Here is a 16,628-nt window from a genome sequence, read left to right as displayed (position 1 = left end):
TAGTGTACATGCAGAATTATTTCAATTTAAAATAGTTTTAAATGCTCACACACATACCTGACTCTCGTGCTGTATTTTCCACTCGTTTCTTTTTAATTTTCCATTTCGAAGCACCTGATGAATGCTTTCTCTTTGACAGACACTCAGCGACAGAATCAACAGACAGAGGCGGCAACGCAGATTTGAATCTGCCAATCAGATCAATCTATTGCTGGAGAGGGGGGGGGGGCTCCCCGAAATCTGTGAGATTGATTGGTGATGATCACTGGCACGTAATGTGTCCAATGAGAACGTTAACACGTTTTAGAGAGTTATGTTTAGCAAAGACGGAGGTCAGCCACTGTCAGCCAGAAGTGGCGCATTCGAATACTGTTTGGGCTGTCTGCCGTGGATGGGCTGCATTCCACTCCAAATAGCCGGTCGTCCGTAATATATGCATATATATATATGCGTGCATATATGCATATATATATGCGTGCATATATGTATATATATATATGCATATTTATATATATGTGTATATATATGCATATTTATATATATATACATATATATATATATATGCGTGCATATATGCATATATATATGCGTGCATATATGTGTGTGTCTGTATATATTTATAAACTGTATATTATTTTCCATCATTCAATGGACAATTTGTACTTTTTTAATATATAGGCTACCATCAAACATATGTTCATATATAAAGTGGGTAACTATACAAAACGAAGTGAGATAACTGTTTATGAATATCTGTTCAATTTTATGTAAACTTGTGTAACTCATGAAAGATAAATGAGTGTTTCAATAAAACAATTACATATACATGTATAGTGCAGTTTTTGTTTTCATTGCAATATTTTTTTTTTATATGTATCAATATACATGGTCCATGCATATATTGCAATATATTTAAACATTTTAAAAAAGGACTACTTTCCCATATATGGAAATGTATGATCCAGTATATTGTATTATATTTACCAATATATTACAATATATTTTTGTTTCATAAGGGATGTCAAGTCGTTTTAAGACATTTTAATGCAGAAATGTCAATTACACTTGACCAAATCTGACCTTGAAAGAAGTCCTTTCCAGTTGTTCTGCTCTTGGCGTGTTGAACTCTCTCGACCTCTTTCTGTCTGAACAGGAATTATATAACTGCTGCTGCTGGCAACACCACACACACACTCAGAAGTCCTGTCCGCACAGAAACAGTTGTTGCTTCTACACAGCCAAACTGGAAGGGCAACTGCAAACAACGGATCAGCGTTAACATGTTTTGGACACTCTTGGGGCGCTAAATATTCAACTCTATAGGTTTTATTAATTGTGATATGATCATTGTGCTGACACGTGCATATCCCAGCAGAAGCAGCAGGCTCACACACAGTCTCTGAGTGTGTGTGAACGCGTTGGGGCAGGGGCAGCTGTACAAAGATATCCAGATGTGGTAATCGGCCAAATAGTCTGATAGCTTGAGACTCAGCATCTACGAGGGGGGAAGATATTAATATTTGTTTTTTGTATCTGAGTGTATGTGTATGAGGACTCTGTATCTTAAAAAAGCCTATTCCACGAGTGCATTTTCCCAGAATCCTCCCCACCCGCCCGTCATTTTGGTTCACAGCCAACCAGCACTGAGCCACAAAGAGCCACGCACGTCCCTTCAGCTGCCCTCTGCTCACCTGGGTTATTAAGAAACAGAAGGAAAACAAACCATATTCAAAAAGAAAGTCCACGCAAATCCCCAACACTTTAACCAGAGAACGACATTTGCCTATCAATGACTGATCCTGTGTTACACAGTTTTATCCCAAAGGCCATAAGACTGATGAACTCCTGAGCTCTGTGCCTTCACAACTTCATACCATCTGTTCGCATCTCACATGTTTATCTATTATTACAATAAGCAGTATTTAAATTCACTGTATAGCATTTCATTTTACATTCTAGTGAACCCTGAAATGTTGAGTACCCCAAAGTGTTATGATAGTAATGTATAGTAGGGGTCCCAAGTACAAAGAAACTGCCGCTTGCTAACTTGCATATGTTGGGCAATTTGCACAGTTAGCATAAGTTGAGTTCATTAAGATGAATGGCATTATAGCATATGTAAATAAAAGTAAAACAATGATATGGCCGATTTGGAGTGGTTTTGGGGGGATTTTCAGGATCAATGATGGCAGTTTTAACCAGAAAGTGGCCATATCTGTACTCTCTCTGAGCTGATGTTGACTACCATGAGTAATGTTGCCACCATTGGATGTAGAGAGCACACGATGGAAATCATTACCTCCACTGTGGACAATTATTTTTCAAATAAATAGGCAATCTGTCCAATACAAATACATTTCTAACATAAAACTTTACATTTCCGGGTTAACAACAGGACAACTAGACTATTTAGCTCATCTTATTCTATTTTACTTGTATTTAGTGAACTAGTCCTGCATTATTTGCAAATTAGTCTATTGTATTGTTATTGTGTTATGCCTTATATCTATTTATGTTGCATTGTTGGTGGAGCCTGGGAATGCCTCCATGAAAAATGAAGAATCCAACAAAAAGTCAAAATTCTTGAATGATTTAAAAAAACCTCTCTCAACAAACTTGCTGTACAATCCAACTCTCATTGATCCAGTCGTATGCTCGTATATATTTAGCAAACACGCCTGCAAAAATGTCAGAGCGGTCTAAAATAGTGAGGAGAAATTGCACGTGTTTGTGAAGTAGTTACAGGATAAATTAAATTGTGCAAGAGATTGTTAACCGATGTTTATATTGTTTTACTGTTGTGACATACTGCCGTAATTCACCCACAGGAAATATGTAGAGAATTTTCTCAGTTTTTTGGATTCTACCTTCACCGAGAAAAACTCATTTGTATTTCAGAAATGAAGGAAAATGGGGGTAAAGCAGGGTGTCCAAACTACGGCCCGGGGGCCATTTTGAATTGGCCCTCAGCAAATTCAAAATATGGCCAACAAATTAAACTTCTGCTTGTCTTTTATTGTACTTCTTAAATATATATGTTCAAATATATTAAACAGTATTCATGTGTTAATAAGCCCAATTTCCCCCCACATTCAATTAAAGGGCCCATGTCATGCTTTTCCGGTTATTACCCGTCCCCTTGTGTGTTATGAAGGTTTTTATGCATGTAAACGGTGTGCAGAGTCAAAACCCTCAAAGTACACCCTGTAGCGAGTAAAACTCTAACACAGAAAATACCTCCCCAAAACGCCTGGTTGGAGATACGTCACTGCCCATTTGAGTCTTGCATTTAGTTCCGGGTACGGCATGACATGCCGTACCCGGAACGAAATGGACCAATCCGGAAGAGCTATGGCCACACCCAGCGGCGCTGGCCGCACCCTCTGCCAGCCTAACATTTACTGTTGGAAGCTCGGGTTCAGTTCACAATCGATCCAGTCATGCCAATGCCAACGACCTGTTTCCTGAAATGTGAGGAGAAATCTGAGCTGTTTGTCCGACCGACGGAAGAACCACGACGAAGTCAGTGGTTGAAATTTCTGTTTAACACTGTTCCTTCAGAGGTTCGAAGAACGTTACTGTGTGCGCGGCATTTCACAGGCGAAAGCTTCCAAAACATTGCCCAGTTTGAGGCCGGATATGCACAGCATTTGAAACTGAAGGACGATGCTATTCCTAGTTTGTTTGGACCGTTTGGAGCAGGGGAAGATTCGGGTACACAACCTGTAAGTTTGCATTGTTATTTGTGTATTTATCAAACAAGGTATCTACCACGACTGTTTAAATGTGTAAACGTGTGTCGGACTGCTAGCGTTTCCATATATCAACTCTAATATCAGCAGATGGCCTTACATACATGTATCTCATAGCAGGAGAATGTCTGCATTCACACACGAAATACTCATAGACAGTATACTCCGGGTGATTTACCATACGGTCAGTCGCGAAACGTAATTACATTATAGCTGGCGTTCCTAGCGTGTATGCTACCGAGCTAACCAACGGAGCTAGACATGAGTTTGCTCGGGAAAACATTGTTGTTATGCCAGCTACAATGAATGTAGCAGACTACCCGTATAAGATTGCAATTGTAAAAATGTTCTTGATAGCCTAATATGAACCACTATCTGTTGTTGATAATATAGTATAGTATAGTATAGTATAGTAGCCTATAGCATATTACACTGAACAACTAGCAAACGTAGGTTAGCAGTGTAATCCAGCTGGCAAGCTGACAAACATAAAACGACTAAGTTTCAATAATATTTAGTGATTGGCACTTCATTTCGTTAGGAATGTCTCCCAAACAAGGTATCTACCACGACTGTTTAAATGTGTAAACGTGTGTCGGACTGCTAAGCCATTGACACAGTGCTAACTGTGCTAACTAAGTTGCTAGTGTTTCCATATATCAACTCTAATATCAGCAGATGGCCTTACATACATGTATCTCATAGCAGGAGAATGTCTGCATTCGCACACGAAATACTCATAGACAGTATACTCCAGGTGATTTACCGTACGGTCAGTACATTATAGTTGGCGTTCCTGGCGTGTATGCTACCAAGCTACCGTTCATAGCGTGTATGCTACATAGCTAAACAACACACACGGGATGACCCACTCTGATGCCTCGTCCTATAAAGCCCCGGCAGCCGCTTACAAAGCTGCGATAGGCAAGATGCCGAAAATGCCTATAAGGGGAGGAATGGATGATATACCGTGTATATATGTATATTTACGCATGTTCTTTTTGTACATTTCTAAAAATAAAGTTTGATGGAAATACTTAATAATTATTTGCTCCTATAACATATCATTCATATATAGCAAACCATGATTTGATTTCTCATCAAACAGTAGTAGTTTATTACAGGTAAAAATAATTTACTCTTCTATAACAACAGTTGTAGGTACAGTTCGGTTAGTTAGCGTATAAAATATACGGCTGTACCGAGGCCATTATAAGACTGTTGTTCCGCTCAGAGCGAGCCGCAAAAAGCACTGTTAGACATGGGCGGAGCCTCTCTGGTGGTTGACTAATCAGAACAGAGTGGCCGAGCTGACCAATCGGAGCACACTAGGCTCACAGGGAGGGGGGGCAAGAGCTCCAACGAGCCGTTTAGTGGAGAGAGTGAATACTGCTGAATACACATACTTTACAGAGATGCTGTATGCGAAACCAATGTGAGTTTGGAAAATTGCACAGTATAAATCTATTTTAGTATACCTCAACAATGGAATTATGATCAGTGGAAATGGCCATGACATGGGCCCTTTAAAGTTGAAATGTTTTTCTAACAAATCTAAGTTGATAAGAAAAAAGCCCAATAACAAACAAACAATAACCTTGAAATATATCCTTCATATTTCCACTTATTATCAGCAATTATGACCCTAACCCTACCCTAACCCTAACCCTAACCCTAACCCTAACCCTAACCCTAACCCTGAAGCTTCTGTTTTAAGGAATGAGCTGCCAACACTTTTTGTAACAAAATAAATGAAACCCTCTGGAGAGCATTTTTCAAGTATCAAGAATAATTGACCTACATTTGATAGATTTTTCCAACTTATAACTTAACTTACGAGGCGATATACCTCACCTCTAGCGAGCGGCCCAGCCCTTCGTATATTCTTCTGTATGTGGCCCTCGTGAAAAAGGTTTGGACACCCCTGGGGTAAAGGTTGTGTGTGGTAATGTCATTCTTTACCTCGGACACGTCAAGGTGTTTGATGTTCCAGCTAGGGGAGGGTCCAGAGTTGTCGTGCCAGATGTGCACCCCCCACACAGGGCCCAGGCTGTCGGCTGCACTGTGGGGTCAGAGACAGACCGCCTTTATAAATGAGCAAAAACAATCCAAAGCTACTCAATAATGATGTGACATTGATGTAAAACGCATCTGTGTATTGACTTTATGTGGAGATTTTGGATTTCACCTGATGATAAAGGTGTCTTGAGAGTTTCTCCTGAACAGAGTGCATCCTGGGACATGTAGTTCTCTTGTCTGTGAGAAACCATCTTCCCCTTTGAGCACCATGTACACCTGTTAAACACATAGATGTTACCTTTAAATATCGGATCATTTTGGGTAGCTTAGTTTAATACAAGTCAAGGAAAACAAGTTCTAATCACAAATAAAAGAGAGATATAGACAAATCAGGAATAATACACTTTTTTAAAAGAACAGAATTCAAGTTGTTGTTTGCCCTTTACTATCAGTAAAATGTCCAAGGACGTTTGGATTATTTTTATATGTGTTATCAAAGACATCTGCTGGATTCTCACGTGCCTTGCCAGTGACCTGTTTAACGTGGATATAAAGACGGGGACAGAGCGAGACGTGTCACACTTCTCTGTCTGAACAGCGATATTTCAGAATGAGGAGAGCTGCAGTTTTTCTGGCGTTGCTGCTCTGTCTGCTCTGGACGAGGGCTCAGGGTGAGGATGGAGGGGGGACAGGGAAGAAAGAGGGGGAGTTTGATATCCAAGGAGCCCACGATCAGAGCAGCAGTCAGACCCAGATGAGAACTGACCTCTGGGCTGAGCTGAAGGAGCTCAGAGACATTGCCATCGAACACAGGATCAAGATCCAGAGTCTGGAGCAAGACAACACAGGTGACCCACCTGACGTAACACACACTGAGAGCCACATCACGCTGCACTGATACATGCAATCATCATTACTGACACTCTTCACTTTAAGGACTCATTTGTTGTTTTTAACAAAGCCAAACAGGTCAGACTGACAGCCAGCGAGAGCAAGAATGCATTGCTTACTTATATGTTGATGTACTATAATGTTTGTGACAGAGCTCCAAAGTGACATCTACAATAATACTAATAACCATTTTGAAATGTGTTCAGTTCTAGAGACCAAGATGAGCTCCAGTGAGAAGGAGGTGGAGGAGGTGAAGAGAGAGAATGCAGGTAAGAAACAGAAACATCATAAAAAAGGAAATGTTGCGAATATTTAGATACAAAGACATGTTTTTGTGTAAAATACAAAAGGGAGAAAAGAGAGGTGAACAAAATCAGAGTCTAGAGCAAGACCACACAGGTGACCCACCTGACGTAACACACACTGAGAGCCACATCACGCTGCACTGATACATGCAGTCATCATCTCTGACACTCTTCACTTTAAGGACTCATTTGTTGTTTTTAACAAAGCCACACAGGTCAGACTGACAGCCAGCGAGAGCAAGACTGCAGGTAAATATTTACATGTGCTTATTTATATGTTGATGTACAATAATGTTTGTGACAGAGCTCCAAAGTGACATCTACAATAATACTAATAACCATTTTTAAATGTGTTCAGTTCTAGAGATCAAGATGAGCTCCAGTGAGAAGGAGGTGGAGGAGGTGAAGAGAGAGAACGCAGGTAAGAAACAGAAACATCATACAAAATGATGCCAACAAAATGAAGAGACGATCTTGTTTATAAGTCAAAAGTGATTTACCTGTTTTCTATGTCTAAACATTGTTCAGCTTTAGAGGCAAGAATGAGCTCCAGTGAAAAGGAGGTGGAGGAGGTGAAGAGAGAGAACGCAGGTAAGATATAGAAGTATAATATAAAAGGTAAATATTGCCTATAATGATAGAAACTAATGAGTTTGACATAATGAAGAGATAACCTGCTCTTTCTCTGTATTGCAGATCTTCTGGCTCGAGTCACAGCAAGTGAGAAGAAGAGCACAGGTAGGAGTACAAAGTAACCAAATAAGAATAGGAGGAATTACAAACATGATTGTATTTTTCTAAAAACACGTTGGATTTGTTTGCCGTTTTAAAGGCAACAAATTATTCCTGTGAATTTGAAAAGTGAATATTATAGTATGGGAGAACAATCTTTTAACATAAGATCTGCAATAGTTACATTTAAAACAAGAGACTATAACTTTACCTGACTAAAACAATGTTAAACTTGTTCAGCTTTAGAGGCCAGGATGAGCTCCAGTGAAAAGGAGGTGGAGGAGCTCCAGAGAGAGAACGCAGGTAAGAAACAGAAACTATTATGAAGAGTCCAAATGTTGTTTAATGAAAGGAACTGGTATACTGAGGAGAATATTAAATATCAATCTCTGCTGGCTATCAGAATCCAAGAAATAGACTTTCTTTGTTTTAATAAACAGTTTGTTAATGAGTTCTCATCTCTCTGTGTGCATCCTCCTCTTCCTCACAGACCGTCCTCAGGTGGCGTTCTCAGCCGGTCTCACTGATGCAGGAGGAGTCGGACCCTTCACCACTGATATCACACTGAAGTACAGTAAAGTCTTCACCAATATCGGCCAGGCCTACAGCCCAACGACAGGTACTGAACACACACACACACACACACACACACACACACACACACACACACACACACACACACACACACACACACACACACACACACACACACACACACACACACACACACCTTTCTTAATGAAACCATTAAAACATCTCTTAGTGTTCCTACAGTTGATCATGGTAGAACATTAAACCAAGTCAGGATCTCCTACGTGTTCCTTATTTAAAAAACCCGTCCTTAAGTCCTGCTGAAGCTCCAGAGACAATCTCCCCTCACTGATCTTCTCCTCTGATGCAGGTATCTTCAGAGCCCCCGTCAGAGGAGTCTACTACTTCAGATTCAACGAGTGGGAGCACCGTTCAGCTTGGACCGCTGTTAAACTCTTTCACAACGACAAGATGAAGATGGGGATTTATGATTACCATGATGGCGGTGGCTATATCTCTACGTCTAACTCAATACTTCTTCAGCTGGAGGAGGGAGATGTTGTCTACATCGTTCTGCCCACCAGCTTCAGCGTTTATGATGATTCGAATAATCGCATCATTTTCAGTGGATTTCTACTCTTTCCTCAGTGAAGCCCACTGTAAAACACCCACTGCATTAAGTTTCAACATTACATATTAATAAATAAGTGTGTTGACTCAATGTATATAATTGTTTGTGTTTATTTCTGCTTGGTTACATGAACAAGAGGCATTCATTACCATAACAACGTTTTCTACGGACACTATAAGAGAAACACTTTAGCAGTGCTGTTGTTGTCCAAACCCCCTAAACCGAGACCAAGTCAAGACCAAAGAGCCCTCTACAGTCTGTGCCCTAACGACAGAAGTGAGACCCACACTGCATGACACAGATATGAAACATATATAACACAATAAACAGAGACACTCCTCAAAATGATCTGTCATATCCACAATCCCAGAAAAATTCAAATGTCTTCATTCACCTGGTTGCTTGCCATATATACTTACAGTATATGTTTGTGTATGAATGTTATATGAGAAATGTAAAGCAGAGTTTACTTTTATGTCCGGGAATCTTCCTTTCTGATGACCTCTTTGTCAGAGACAGAAACTCATCAAAATGAGGTTGATTCTGAGACCAGACCTTCAAAAAGTGTTCTTGTGATCAAGACCAACTCAAGTACCAAAAACAGTATGTCTGGTACAACTGTATAGTGGATCTTTGTTAAGATCCATATGTCACGGATAGGATCATAGTCTGTGCTAAATAAGACATGTAATCATTTACAAAACATCACCATGTTGTTATTTAACAAAATAATGTTGTTTAGTCGAAAAAAACGAACGAGAGGAAATGCAGCCGGCTCTCGATTTTTAATCCTAATTTAATCATCATCTTCACCACGATCATTTATGTTTATGTTCGCCGAATTGACATGAAATCACTGACAAATATGAATATTCTGTATTCAACTTCATTAAAACGTTATTAACGTGCCTAAACTCAGTAATTCACTAAAAATATTTATATTTTAATGGAGCCTTGTCAGGCAGATCAGGATCCCGACGCGTAGCGGAGGGATCCTGATCCTGGGTGTTATTTTTCCCCACAATGACCAAGTCGCTGCAAATTATCCCGCTTATTAAATGGCCACATTCTCAACAAAGTAACGATATGACTCCCAATATTAATTGAAATGCTTTTATGGATTTTGAAAATGTTTTTATTGATTTAAAAAATAGTTGTATGTATTGATTTAAATTGACATTCATCCGCTAAGAAAAATATTCCGTTGTTACCGTTTTTTAAACAGTCTGAATGCTGTGTGTTTACACACCTAATGGCCCATCAGCCACAGCTCTCTCCCCCCCCCTGATCTTTCTTCTCTAGCAGTTAACTGTAGGTTACTCTGAGTGACAAGCTTACAGTTAGTGAAGTAACACTTTTTTTCACGACCTGGCTGTTTCATTCAAACATAACGCTCCAAATGCTACTGTTTCCACTCGGACTTCAATACAGCTACACCATTGTTTGGTTTCCATGGTAGCGCGTCTCTTTATATATACAGTCTATGCTCTTTAGTAGCGCGCACTCCTCTCCTGTAAATTACAGGTCCAGCTGCTGCATGAGACAGACACTGAAAAGTATTATCATCTGAAATTAATCATTATGTTATTAGTATTAAATACATATAAGTATTTTTACAGCTTGTATTTAGAAATACTCTGTTGTAATTATTGATGCATACATGTGTTCATCCATTCAATGTGGCATCTGCTATAATGGGGTTAATGTATGATATTACTTAATAATACAATACACTATATAATATATGTGACCCGCTCTATCGAAATCAGTCGGAAGTCGCAACAGCTCATTTCAAAATAAACGTGGATTTGCGCAAAAAACTATTTTTTCGGGGTTCGGGTGTTTTGTTTGATTTTAAATAAACAAAGCCTTGGCTTTCAGAATATGAAACTTTTATTTCCAAAATCACACGATAAATACATTTGTGAAGCTTGTAAAGGGAAGATGACAGGCACCTCTCACTCGCAATCTGCTCTTCCAGCGCAGCTCCCCCTCCCTCCGGCTGAAATTATGAATGTACAGTAAGGCATATAGTAATCATAGATAACACGGCAGGGTCTGTTACAGTTTGTTTTCATCTGATTTCAAATAAACAAAGTCTTGGCTTTCAGAATATCAAACTTGTTTCGTCAAATTTAGATGATAAATACAACTATGAAGCTTGTAACGGCATAATTACAAGCGGAGAACGGAGTAATTTAACGTTACAGCAGGCATAACAACAGCCGGTGTTTCTCGTGAGTGTTTTCCCTGGGAAACAAACACAATATACCCTTACGCAAAAATACACAAACACACACACACACATACACTCGCGAGCTTCCCCCAGACTAGTAATCCAAACGGAAATATTTTCCCTCCGGACTATTTTGATCATTTGCTCCGCTAATAATCAATCAGATCGATGGATTCCAGAGAAGAGGAAACTTTGAAGGCCTTTTTCTCAAAATGATGACTCGGTGACAGTCATTATATAATGTGACATATTTTGCTTAATATTTGGAGTACAAAAACAATCCTGATATCATTAGAAAGCTAGGAATCTCCTCTTTCCAACAGTGTATACAACTCAAAATGTGTCACTCATTACTGGATCAGCTGCTGCATGAGACAGACACTGACGCTGTCAGAAGAGAGGGAGGACAAAGAGAGGCCAGGCTCCGTGTATTTTATTATTATATATAGTCGTTATTCATTTGTTTTAAAGCTCAATAAGGAAGATTTAAACTTTAACACACGTTGACCGGCGAAAAACTCTACCCGGTTCCCTCGGCCCCCACCACGTTGAATAAACAGAAGGCTGCTTTTGTGGAGGAAGTTACAGCGCTACGTACAGGCTCGGCATATGTACTGCAGATTTTTCCAGCGGTATCCATACATCTCTTAATTTTGACCTCAAAGTGCACCAGATTGATGCATTTAACTTCAATATAAAGAAAAACATCTTCTGTTGTAACAACAATAACATTATAAATAGTAACATAGCTGCACATGGTATTGCACATTTAGCTTTCAGTGTTACTGACCTGAGATGTTTTTATTACATGAATTAAGGTGACTGAGGCTTTTTAACATAGACTTTTCAGTGTCCCACATTTTGCACAGAACTGTCCCACATTAGGAAATGCAGATTGTCTGAGACAACTTGGCACTAAGAGTAGGCTACTGATATGTCTACCATTTCTTTTATGAGTGTAATATCTGCATTTTCTATTTTGGTTTGATTAGGACACATCCTGGGGATTGTGTTTACAAACATTGACCATACCGTTCACCATCCCCCACCCCCCTACTGTATGTTGATTTTTGACTTTGTTTGCCTACATGTAAATGGGTGGTATTTAGTACCTACCCCCCTCTGAGTGAATACCAGTTGACTTCACATCTTGTCACAAACTCTTTGGAAGATAAGGGAATGCTCTGGTTTTTGGACAAAATTAACATGGGATCACTCCCGTCACCGGACGTACTTCGTCTCACTGGAATAGTAACGGTCATAGTGAATATAAAATCGTCCCCATGTATCCGGCCAATGACGGGAGAGTTTTGAAAGAGACAAAACACTGTTCCATACATTTAAAAACACTTAAACAATTAAACAATGTTTACCCCAGGATTCAGGCCTCTTCCCTGGCTTGTAAAGTGCAGTTATGCGCCTTGGAGGTATTGCACTATTTACAAAATGTATACCCAGGATTCTGGCCCCTTCCCTGGCTTGTAAAGTGCAGTTATGCGCCCTGGAGATATTATACTATTTCAAACAACTTTTCCCCTCCTTTCAAACACTTATTCCTGGGTACAAGTGTTATATTTCTTCCCCCTGGGTGTGTGTGAGACAAGTGAAGTGAGTCAGCCTGCCAACAAGCAGCAGTGTGCTGTCATTTCAAACATGTTACCCCACTGTTTAACACACTTTTACCTGTGTTTTGAAGACTCTTTCCTGGGTCAATGTGTGCTCAAATGTGCCCTCTTTTCTCCCCCCTGGGTGTGTGTGAGACAAGTGAAGTGAGTCAGCCTGCCAACAAGCAGCAGTGTGCTGTCATTTGAACATGTTACCCCACTGTTTAACACCCTTTTACCTGTGTTTTGAAGACTCTTTCCTGGGTCAATGTGTGCTCAAATGTTCCCTCTTTCTCCCCCCTGGGTGTGTGTGAGACAAGTGAAGTGAGTCAGCCTGCCAACAAGCAGCAGTGTGCTGTCATTTCAAACATGTTACCCCACTGTTTAACACACTTTTACCTGTGTTTTGAAGACTCTTTCCTGGGTCATTGTGTGCTCTTTCACCCCCCTGGGTGTGTGTGAGACAAGTGAAGTGAGTCAGCCTGCCAACAAGCAGCAGTGTGCTGTCATTTGAAACATGTTACCCCACTGTTTAACACACTTTTACCTGTGTTTTGAAGACTCTTTCCTGGGTCAATGTGTGCTCAAATGTGCCCTCTTTCTCCCCCCTGGGTGTGTGTGAGACAAGTGAAGTGAGTCAGCCTGCCAACAAGCAGCAGTGTGCTGTCATTTCAAACATGTTACCCCACTGTTTAACACACTTTACCTGTGTTTTGAAGACTCTTTCCTGGGTCATTGTGTGCTCTTTCACCCCCCTGGGTTGTGTGTGAGACAAGTGAAGTGAGTCAGCCTGCCAACAAGCAGCAGTGTGCTGTCATTTCAAACATGTTACCCCACTGTTTAACACACTTTTACCTGTGTTTTGAAGACTCTTTCCTGGGTCATTGTGTGCTCTTTCACCCCCCTGGGTGTGTGTGAGACAAGTGAAGTGAGTCAGCCTGCCAACAAGCAGCAGTGTGCTGTCATTTCAAACATGTTACCCCACTGTTTAACACACTTTTACCTGTGTTTTGAAGACTCTTTCCTGGGTCATTGTGTGCTCTTTCACCCCCCTGGGTGTGGTGTGAGACAAGTGAAGTGAGTCAGCCTGCCAACAAGCAGCAGTGTGCTGTCATTTGAAACATGTTCCCCGACCTTTTAACACACTTTTTACCCATGTTATGCGTCCTGGAGGTATCAGCCTATTTTTAAACAACTTTTCCCCGCCTTTCAAACACTTATTCCGGGGTTTTAGTCAGTCATTTTGCGAGATATCATTTAACATTGACAGTCTCCTGAAAAAAGCACATATTCTGTGCATTTTCAGGAGAGCGTCTATGTTAAATGATTTCGTGCAAAATGACTGTCTAAAACTCTCTTCCAGACATTTAAAAATACTTTCCCAGACCATTTAAACATTATTTCTGGCTTGTAAAGTGCAGTTATGCGCCCTGGAGATATTATACTATTTCAAACAACTTTTCCCCACCTTTCAAACACTTATTCCTGGGTACAAGTGTTATCTTTCCCCCCCTGGGTGTGTGTGAGACAAGTGAACTGAGTCAGCCTGCCAACAAGCAGCAGTGTGCTGTCATTTGAAACATGTTACCCCACTGTTTGACACACCTTTAGCCACGTTTCAAGCACTTACTGCTGGGTCAATGTGTGCTCCAATGTGTCCTCTTTCACCCCCCTGGGTGTGTGTGAGACAAGTGAAGTGAGTGCAAGGTTATGGAAGTCCCACTGTTGGGGACTGCTGCTGGAGGTCTATAGTCCGTCCTTGGGGGCTCTGTGAGCGGGCTAGAAAGGTGACCTCTCTGGGTGATTTAGTCAGTTTATGGAGCTTAGCCCACAAATCCTGGATGATCCAGGCCGAATTTGGGTGCTCATAGGCGGACATCGAATCACCATAAAAACCACCCCCCTTGTAGAGTCACCAGGGGCACGAGAATACCCTCCACAGAAGGGGGGGTGATGCCGTGAAGAAGGCCGAATATGGATGCTGATGGGCGGACATCGAAGCACCATAAAAACCACCCCCCTTGTAGGAGTCACACAGGGGCACGAGAATACCCCTCCACAGAAGGGGTGGTGGTGCGTCAAGAAGGCCGAATTTGGGTGCTCATAGGCGGCCCTGCTGCAGTCATTTTCAGGCTCCTCTCCACAATATTGTCCCCCTAAAATGATTTTTTTAATTTTTTTAAAACCATTATTTTTGCTAATTTAAATGCATTTATCCTATCATTTATATGGTTCCCCAACACAATGCACATATCTGGAGCTCACTGGGGTCCTGCATATAATTTAATCAGGCGTTTAACACTTTTTCCCATGAAAATGATTTTTAATCACTATCATGGGGCTATGAAAATATAATTCCGGGTAATGCAGAGCACAAGTGCACCTTTTACTATTTAAAATGTATTGGTATTATATATATTTGGGCTAGAAAGGTGGAACGCGTCATCTGTGTGATTTAGTCAGTTTATGGAGCTTAGCCCACAAATCCTGGATGATCCAGGCCGAATTTGGGTGCTCATAGGCGGCTGCCAGGCGCCCCCACCCGTGGAAAGCAAAAAAAACGTGAAGAAAAACGCTTAATTTATAACTTAAAAATAATCAAAATGAAGTTTTGAAAAATTGTCAAAAAAATGACAGAGTGCCAACGGGAGAAGGGGGCCAGACTATTGGCGCTTCGTGGCCGATTTTTCCCCCTTCTTCTCCTCTTAGGTGCCTTACAAAACATGGACGTCCGCTCTCGGGAGCGTCGGAGTGGTGCGGGTCAACCCTAAGTGACAGACCTAAAGTATCGCGGGATTCAGGGCATCTTCCCTGGCTTGTGTACATTTTTTGGTGATGCGCCCTGGAGGTATCAGACTATTTTAAAACAACTTTCCCCGCCTTTCAAACACTTATATTCCGGGGTTTTAGCCAGTCATTTGCACACGAAATCATTTAACATTGACGGTCTCCTGAAAAAGCACATACTCTGTGCATTTTCAGGAGAGGCGGTCTATGTTAAATGATTCGTGCAAAATGGACTGTCCTAAAACTCTCTTCCAGACATTTAAAAATACTTTCCCCGCCCATTTAAACATTATTTCTGGCTTGTAAAGTGCAGTTATGCGCCCTGGAGATATTGCACTATTTACAAAAATGTAGCACTCTGTTTATTTCACACCCTCCAGGAGAGACCAGGGGGAAATCACCCTCTCTCTGCCCGCTCACAGAGCCCCTAAGGACGGACTAATTACCTCCAGCATGGGCCCTAACAGTGGGACTCTGCACCTCCAGCAGAGACCAGGGGGAAATCACCTCTCTCTGCCCCCTCACAGAGCCCCAAGGACGGACTAATTACCTCACAGCATGTCCCCATAACAGTGGGACTCTGTTTTCTTTCACAGCTCCAGCAGAGACCAGGGGAAAAATCACCTCTCTCTGCCCGCTCACAGAGCACCGAAGGACGGACTCGAGACCTCCAGCATGTCCCCATAACAGTGGGACTCTGTTCTTTCACAGCTCCAAGCAGAGACCAGGGGAAAATCACCTCTCTCTGCCCGCTCACAGAGCCCCAAGGACGGACTAATTACCTCCAGCATGGGCCCCTAACAGTGGGACTCTGTTTCTTTCACAGCTCCAGCAGAGACCAGGGGAAAATCACCTCTCTCTGCCCGCTCACAGAGCACCGAAGGACGGACTAGAGACCTCCAGCACCAGTCCCTAACAGGGGGACTCTGTTTATTTCACACCTCCCAGGGCGGAGACCGGGAAAATCACCTCTCATTGCCCGCTCACAGAGCCCCGAAGGACGGACTAATTACCTCCAGCATGGGCCCCTACCAGTGGGACTCTGCACCTCCAGCAGAGACCAGGGGGAAATCACCTCTTTTTGCCCGCTCACAGAGCCCCAAGGACGGACTAATTACCTCCAGCATGGGCCCCTAACAG

At 41.5% G+C, this 16,628-nt stretch overlaps 1 protein-coding gene across 3 annotated transcripts in view; it reads left to right on the top strand.

Annotated features, from left to right (window-relative positions):
- LOC117496547 (tropomyosin-like) overlaps positions 1-8,945 on the top strand; it is a 31,615-nt gene extending 22,670 nt beyond the window's left edge. For all 3 annotated transcript variants that reach the window (XM_034148249.1, XM_034148248.1, XM_034148250.1), the window contains 4 exons: positions 7,664-7,705; positions 7,940-8,002; positions 8,190-8,318; positions 8,601-8,945. In XM_034148249.1, the coding sequence (XP_034004140.1) occupies positions 7,664-7,705; positions 7,940-8,002; positions 8,190-8,318; positions 8,601-8,881 (515 nt within the window). In that variant the 3' untranslated portion in view covers positions 8,882-8,945. The remainder of the gene's footprint in view (positions 1-7,663; positions 7,706-7,939; positions 8,003-8,189; positions 8,319-8,600) is intronic.
- Positions 8,946-16,628: the final 7,683 nt, after the last annotated feature.

The sequence above is a fragment of the Trematomus bernacchii genome, unplaced genomic scaffold (assembly GCF_902827165.1).
Source record: "Trematomus bernacchii unplaced genomic scaffold, fTreBer1.1, whole genome shotgun sequence".
NCBI classification, from domain to species: domain Eukaryota; kingdom Metazoa; phylum Chordata; class Actinopteri; order Perciformes; family Nototheniidae; genus Trematomus; species Trematomus bernacchii.
The sequence above is the reverse complement of the archived record's forward strand: the minus strand, read 5'-3'. Positions and strand labels throughout refer to the sequence as shown.